Source organism: Balaenoptera physalus (genome assembly GCF_965194825.1).
Source record: "Balaenoptera physalus genome assembly, chromosome: 1".
NCBI lineage: Eukaryota > Metazoa > Chordata > Mammalia > Artiodactyla > Balaenopteridae > Balaenoptera > Balaenoptera physalus.
This window is the reverse complement of record NC_138882.1, coordinates 170,879,795-170,887,658: the sequence shown is the minus strand read 5'-3', so window position 1 is coordinate 170,887,658 and position 7,864 is coordinate 170,879,795. Positions and strand designations below refer to the sequence as shown.

Here is a 7,864-nt window from a genome sequence, read left to right as displayed (position 1 = left end):
GAGTAAAAGCCACAGGTCCATTCCTTCTCATGTCTATTCCATTCCAAGCCACACTGGCCTCCTTGCTGTTTCTTAAACACACCAGGCATGCTTGTACCTGAGGGCCCTTCCAATGACTTTTCCCCTCTGCCTGGACTGCCCCCTTTCTCCAGATATCTGCATGACTGACTCACTCATTTCCTTCAAGTGTTTGTTCAAAAGTCACCTTCTCAATGAAGCCTACTGACTACCCTGTTTAAAATTGCAACCTCCCATCCCCCTTTCCTGTTTTCCTCCGCAGTAATCATTCCCTTCTAACACACTGCAGAATTTACTAATTTTTTTTTCATCCATCTCCTCCCATTTAACTGTAAGCTCTGTATCTATTAATTAAATATCTACTAAATCATTTAATTAACCGACTACTGTTGTCTATTATGTGCCAAAGACTGTGCTAAGTAACGGAGGTACCAGATGATTGAGACATAGGTCTTATGAGGGAAGAAATCGTAACGGTTACTAGTAGCAGTTCATTTATCGAGTGCTTCCTCTGTGTTAAGTGCTTGCCATATATCATAATAGTAATGACAGCGAACATTAATTAAAACAGACTCTGAAAAAAACAAAAACAGACTCTGTTCTACATGCATTATTTCACCTTATAGGCCACCAAGGCCTATAAGGTGAATATTACCAGTAAAGAGCAAGAAACAGGATTTCAAGTCTTGGAACTGGCAGAATCAGGAATTGAACTAAGGTGGTGGAAGAAGGATCGGGTCAGATGTGATAAATAATTAGGACTTAGGGTCAGCAATACTAGGTGGAAGATTGGATGTGGGGGTAGAAGGAAATGGGGAAATAACTCCCAGGTTTTGATTGGAGTGGACCTAAGAGCAATAAGGCCAAAGAGAAAAGATGAAAGCCCAACTTGGGACGCGATGAGGTTGAGGCGCCGGAAGACCACTCATGGATGCAGGAACCGAGAGGCTATTCCGGCCCCCTCCCTCGGCCCTGAAGAGGTGCTGTGAGAAGGCACGCAAGGTAAGAGCAGAAGGTGGGTTCTCCTCCCTCTCGGGTTTTTCAGCAGCAGCTGCAGGAAAGGCGTGGGGGACCGCGAGACAAAGAGCGCGCGGGACTGCTTTGGTCCGAGCGGCCCCTTTAAGAAGCGCGCCCCCAGCTTCTAGCCCGCCTTGTATGCAAATTTGGCGGCGAGGCGGGAGCGCGCAGCTGATACCAGGGGACTGGGCTGCGGCGGTTAGTCCTCTCCCGGCCGCCGTCGCCTCCGACATATTGCCCGCTGGAGCTGCGGCGGCGAAGCGGAGAGCGCCGGGGGGAGGAGATGGGTGAGCGGCGCGGGTCCAGCTCGGCCCGGGAACGGGCGGGCTCGGGGGTTAGGACGGCCAAGCTGCTAATTGCTCTCCCACGCGGACAGGATCCCGGCGAGGGGAGGGGGAGGGGATGTGGGCGTAGAGGGACCCCGCCCCCTCCTGTCGTTTTGCGGGTGGGGCTTCTGTTGTGGGGGCGGGACATCGGGGCGGTGGGAGGGGCTTCCAAATGCGGTGGCTCCTGGGGGCTTTGGTGAGGACCCACTCTTCTGGGCTAGAGTGGGCCGAGGCTTAGCGGCGGGCGTGGCCTTAGCGCTAAGGGCGGAGCTCCTGATCTGTAGGCCCCGGTGCAGGGGCAAACTTTCTGGGCAGTAGGGGCTTTGTACTGGCGAGGTGGGCCGGGAAGGAGACCCTCCAGACGAAGGGAGCCCACTCTGGAGCCGGGCTTCTGGGCAGAGAGAGCTTTTATTGGCTTGTGGGCGGGTTTTATGAGCTGACAATTGTGTGTAGGCGGGGCTTCTGGGCTGAGGGGCTTTATGTGGGTGCAGAGCTTCTAAACAGAGGAGAGTGGGTGTGGGCAGAGCATCTGGACTGAGGGTGCCTGTGTGGGGTTTTTTAAGCCAGGTACAGTAGTGCATGAACAGAGCTTTGGGGCTGGGAGCTGTTTGGGGCAGAGCTCCCAGACAAGAACTTTTCCGAGACGTGTGGGAAAAGCTTCCAGGCTGAGAAGCTAGGGCAAGGGGTGTGTGTGTGTGTGGAGGCTGCTCTGCTGCCATGAGGAGGTATGAACAAGGCTATAACTTTGACTGGGACTGGGGTGGTGCCTTGGAGCTTTGTTGCAGGACTTTTGTGCAGGGTGGTGCCTGGGAGCTTGGGCTAGACTGCTAAGCCTAGGAAAAGAGGTTGCAGGTCCAAGTTTTGGGTTCACAACCACACCATTCTCCCTTGACACGGTGCTCAGGCCCTGGGTCCTGACTGTGAGAGTCCAGGATGCCCACTGAGCTGGATCTTGGGTCCTGGAGAAAAAACTTCACGGGTTCCCATAATTGTAAACCTACAGGGAGTTGTAGTATCTGAAAGGAGCAGTGTACACCAGCGCTAAGAGCGCAGGACCCAGACCCCCAGACTACCTGTGACACAATGCAAACTGAGTTTACCAATCTGTGGAACCTGTCCGGATTCATTACCTCATCAACAGTTATTGAGCACTTACTTCATGCTGGGCACTGTGGTAGGAGGAGGGGATACAACAGTGAAAAGGACATATCAGGATAGTGACCTCACTGGCCTTCCATTCCAGTGGGAAAGATAGATAGTAAATATGTTAACAAATGAATAAGATGAAGAGTGAATTGTGAAAAAAAATAGAAATAAGATAGAGAGTTATGGGGGCAGATATTCACAAAATGGCAGGGAATGGCTCTCCAGAGAGTACAGCAAGTGCAGAAGGTAGCAATAAGCTTGGTTTGCTCAAAGAGAGAAAGGCCAGGCTGGCTGAAGCATGGGGGTGAGGCAGAGAATGGTAGGAGATAAGTTGGAAGAGGTGGGCAGGGGCCAGATCATGGGTCTCTGTAACTGAGTGACAAAGTGAGAACTGGTAGCCAGTATCATTGCTGTTATCCTTGATATATGCCCTCTGGCTTGAGGATCTACCTTGTGTCGAGCCCTGCAGGAGGACGAAGAGGTCCCAACAGGACATCCTACTGTCGAAATCCACTCTGTGAGCCAGGATCCTCTGGGGGCTCAGGTGGGGGCCACACTTCCAGTGCATCAGTCACCAGTGTCCGTTCCCGCACCAGGTAAACTACTTTCTGTCTCTTGTGCCTCACTGTGGGCTCTCAGGAGCAATCTGGACAAAGCTGTCCCTGACTGGGCTCTAGGGTGTGATACCCCAGATGCCAGATGGGGGCTTAAAGGGTGGGGAGCAGCAGAAAAGTCCCAGAGGGTGGTCAGTGGGACAGATGCAGTGGGACATCTGGAAGGCCTGGATTCCAGTTACAGTTCTGCTTCTGATTTGCTGGTGGCTTGGACAAGTTGTCTCCCCTCTCTGGGCCTCCTTTTCTTCATCTGTAAAATGGACCTAACAATTCTTTCCTTCCTGGGGAATGTTGGAAAGCCTGAATAAGCTTATGAATAGGAAGAGGCTCTGTCAGCTCCTTTGTGTGACAGGCCGGATTAGGAGGACTCCATCCTTGCCCTGAGCTGCTTTTCTGGTCCTGCTCCACAATCCTGTGCCCCAGAAGCGCTTCTTGGTAGGGTTCTCAGGTCAGCTCCTGATGTTGTTCCCTCCCACCCCCAGGAGCAGTTCTGGGACGGGCCTCTCCAGCCCCCCACTGGCCACCCAGACGGTCGTGCCCCTGCAGCACTGCAAGATCCCCGAGCTGCCCGTCCAGGCCAGCATTCTGTTTGAGTTGCAGCTCTTCTTCTGCCAGCTCATAGCCCTCTTCGTCCACTACATCAACATCTACAAGACAGTGTGGTGGTATCCGCCCTCCCACCCGCCCTCCCACACCTCCCTGGTAGGTGCCCAGCTAGGACCCGCTGTGTGTGTGTGTGTGTGTGTGTGTGTGTGTGTGTGTGTGTGTGTGTGTGTGTGTGTGTGTGTGTGTGTGAGTGACATGTTTGGTTTTAGTTTAGCATAGCTTACCCAGAACCCTGTGTGTTTGGCCTCATGCTGGGCATGGGAGGTATAAAAAGAACAGGAAACTGATGATTCCTGAACGCTCACCCCTAGTGTGCTCAGCACCGCACTACACAGTGTAATGGTAGCAGAGATGAATCTGACTCAGATTTTGTCTAAAGGAGCACAGAGTCTTAAGTCCTGTGGGGGCGGTGAGCCACAGGCGTACATGGCTATTTCAAGGAGAGGAAAGAGCTCTGTGCAGAAGGAGAGGTGCAGGGGCACGGGCATGGGTGATCAGAGCAAGAGGGCTCACACACCACTCTCTTGTCTCCAGGGACTGTCCCACTTTCCTCCTCTGGGTCCTGTTCTACTCCTCTAGGTATTTTCCTGGTCTGACTCAGCTGGAGGCCTATGAAGGTCAGAGAGTGGGGACAGTCCTGATGGAAAGGACTGGGCAGGGGGAGGTGGGTATGCAAAAAGCCCGTACATGGGCAGGGGGCCCACGTGACCCCCAGCCTCTGCCCCCTGACAGAATTTCCACCTGATCGACTTCAACTTGCTGATGGTGACCACCATTGTTCTGGGCCGCCGCTTCATTGGGTCCATCGTGAAGGAGGTGATTGGGTCCCAGAGGCTGGCCGGGGAACTCTGGGACTCCCCTTTACCCGTGGGGGTACCAAGGAGGTGTGCCCAGCCCTTCAACCCTGAGGCATTTCCTTGGGGCTCCCTTTGAACTTGGTTGAAGAGTATTACATCCCATCGGCTCTTGGAGTTTCCTGGGCGTCGAGGGAAAGGATTCGCCTTGCCAGGTTCTGCCCAGCCTGCTGCCCCACGTTTCCCCGGGCGGGATCACGGGCCATGCTGGGTGGGATTTGGGCACAGCCCCCATGACCTCCATCCAAGGCCCCATCCCGTCCTATCTCGCCCTGACCCAGGCTTCTCAGAGGGGGAAGGTCTCCCTCTTTCGCTCCATCATGCTGTTCCTCACCCGCTTCACCGTTCTCACGGCAACAGGCTGGAGTCTGTGCCGCTCCCTCATCCACCTCTTCAGGACCTACTCCTTCCTGAACCTCCTGTTCCTCTGCTATCCGTGAGTACCCCTCACTCCACCCCCTCACTGCCCAGCACCTGTTCCTGACCTCTGCCCTGAGTGTGGCTGGGCACCGGGCCCCCCTACCCAGTAGACTCACAGGCAGGCAGCAACAGTACCCTCTCACATTGTCTGACAATATCGTCCTGAGATCAGGACGATTAGCTTTCTTTTGCAGGAGCAGAAACTGAGACGGCAGGCATAATTTCCCCAAGGTGCCATCAAGGGGGAGGTCAGAAGGGGACTCAGATCTGAGTGTATATCCCACAGCTCCTGAGGGGGGATGCACGGGCTTCGTCTTCCTCTCTCTTCCTTTCCTCTGTCTCCGGTTCTTTCTCTTTCTCTGTCTCTTTGTATATCTTAGTGTTTATGTAGTCTCTCGGTGCCTCCCCCAGGTCTGTATGCTTGCAAGCACCTGGGTGCGTGCATGTTTCTGTGTGGTGTCTGTGCATGAAGCGTGTGTGTGTGTGTGTGTGTGTGTGTGTGTGTGTGTGTGTGTGTGTGTATCTTGACATGCATATCTGTATGTCTGTCTGTGTGTCTGCTTTGCTTACTCACTTCCTCCGTCTTGCCAGAACCCAGATTGTTGAGGATGGAAAGATAGTGTCTGGGAGGAGCACAGGCCTGCCCCTTTCTGGACTAGAATTGGGGAGAGCTTTGGCAAGATGTCCACTCTGGCTGTTTCTGGGGCAGGCTGCTGGCTGCCTGGGCATTAACAGTCATTTCCCAACCCCTGGGCTTTCTGAGTCATGAACTTCCTCAGTCTGGGTCACCTCTGTTCCCTGGGAAGCTTCAGAGCTGGGCACTCGTCTCTCCCCTGTGTGATCAAAAGGTCACTGTCATGGTAGGAGCCCAATCACACTTGCTTTAGTTATAACTAGTTTTTAATTATAAGAGTGATACATGTGTCATGTAACTATATTAAACTTTACAGAAGCTTTTAACATAGAAAATGGAAGTCCCACATAATCTCAGTTCTCCAGAAAACCATTATCTTGCAGCATGTCCTTCTAAATTTTTTCTGTTCAAGTACCCACACATATACATTTTTTAAAAACAGAAATAGGGGGGCTTCCCTGGTGGCACAGTGGTTGAGAATCTGCCTGCTAATGCAGGGGACACGGGTTCGAGCCCAGGTCTGGGAAGATCCCACATGCCGCGGAGCAACTGGGCCCATGAGCCACAACTACTGAGCCTGCGTGTCTGGAGCCTGTGCTCCGTAACAAGAGAGGCCGCGATAGTGAGAGACCCGCGCACCACGACGAAGAGTGGCCCCCGCTTGCCACAACTAGAGAAAGCCCTCGCACAGAAACGAAGACCCAACACAGCCAAAAATAAATAAATTAATTAATTAATTTAAAAAAACCAACAACAGAAATAGGGTTAATCTCTATGCATGACAGTGTATAATTTATTACATGTTCACATAGTCATATAACTTGGATATTTTCCCATGGCAGTATATATGGGTCTGCCTCAGTTGTTTAAATGGCCTCATAGTATTCCATTGAATAGACTTTTCACAATTTGTTTTGTTTGTCTTCTGTTGGTGGACTTTTGAGTTGTTTCTAGCTTTTCCCTATTGGAAACAATGAGGCAGGGAACATTCTTTTGCATACATCTTTGCACACTTGTCCAATATTTCTGTACAACAGATTCCCAGAAGTAGAATTATTGCACCAAAAGGTATGTTTTACATTTTTGATAGATATTAACAAATGGCCCTCCAAGATTGTACTGATTAGAAATGTCAGCAGTTGCCTTAATTTGACACTTTCTGGTTACTACTCAGACATCACCCAGTGTTCATATTTTGCTTTATTTTATATTATTTAATCTTTAAATTTTTATTAATATAAGACAAGTATATCATAAAAAAATCAAATTCAATAGTGCTAAAAAACTTGATGATGGGAATTCTCTGGTGGTCCAATGGTTAGGACTCCGTGCTTTCACTGCTGAGGGTGCAGGTTCGAGCCCTAGTCAGGGATCTAAGATCCCACAAGGTGTGGTGTGGCCAAAAGAAAAAAAAAAAAAGCTTATGATGAGAAACAGCCTTTAACCCCACCCTCCAGATTTTTAGTGCCACTTCTCAAAAGCAACCTCTTTTACTGTTTCTGGTTTTAAGTGTTCTCTGAGTTACCTCCATAATTCTAATATCCTTATGCTTTTGTTTATTTCTTTACACATTTATTTATTGATTTTATAATTGGGTAATAGGTTCACATCGTTAAAACTGAAAAACAGATAAAAGAATGTAGAATGAAAAATTCTTCCCTTGACTCCTGTCTCCCAGCTACCCAGTTTCCCTTCCACTCTTAGAAGGAAGGGAACCTCACCACCACAAGAGGTAACCACCATGTTTCTGGTTTCTTGTATATCCTGGAAATGAATGTTCTGTGCATATATAAGCATACCACACACACACACACGCACACACGCACACATGCACACATGCACATGTACATTGATTCCCTGCATTGACAGATGAAGATTTACTTCACCTTCCACCTGTACTGTTCCTAGTATTTGATAATTGTTATTATTTTTAGTTTTCTGTTGGGCCTCTTTTTCAATAATATGAGTATGCCTATGTTTTTTTTTGCATCAGCAATAGTCAGTGTCTTAATCCCTTTTATGTAAGAACATAATATTAGGAGCCCTATCCATCGGCTTTTCCTCCCCTCTTCCTCCTATCACTTCCTGGCAGCTGTACTCTTATATTGTCATGCTTGACATTCACATTCTCCTATATAGCCACATTTAAGTCTTCCATTCTTTGTCAAAGGCTAATTCTAAAAATTAAAAACCCATAAGTGGCCTTGATATTATTATGAGTGTGAAAAT

The 7,864-nt window shown here is 49.9% G+C and overlaps 1 protein-coding gene across 2 annotated transcripts in view; it reads left to right on the top strand.

Annotated features, from left to right (window-relative positions):
* The first annotated feature begins 1,169 nt into the window (after positions 1-1,169).
* Positions 1,170-7,864, top strand: part of TMEM39B (transmembrane protein 39B) — a 53,628-nt gene continuing 46,933 nt past the window's right edge. Inside the window, exons 1-5 of one of the 2 annotated variants that reach the window (XM_082411468.1) lie at positions 1,170-1,322; positions 2,977-3,103; positions 3,604-3,823; positions 4,460-4,543; positions 4,863-5,017. In XM_082411468.1, coding sequence (XP_082267594.1) covers positions 1,319-1,322; positions 2,977-3,103; positions 3,604-3,823; positions 4,460-4,543; positions 4,863-5,017 — 590 coding nt within the window. In that variant the 5' untranslated portion in view covers positions 1,170-1,318. Of the gene's footprint in view, positions 1,323-2,135; positions 3,104-3,603; positions 3,824-4,459; positions 4,544-4,862; positions 5,018-7,864 lie in introns of those variants that run through there. The other variant, XM_082411467.1, reaches the window with a different exon arrangement.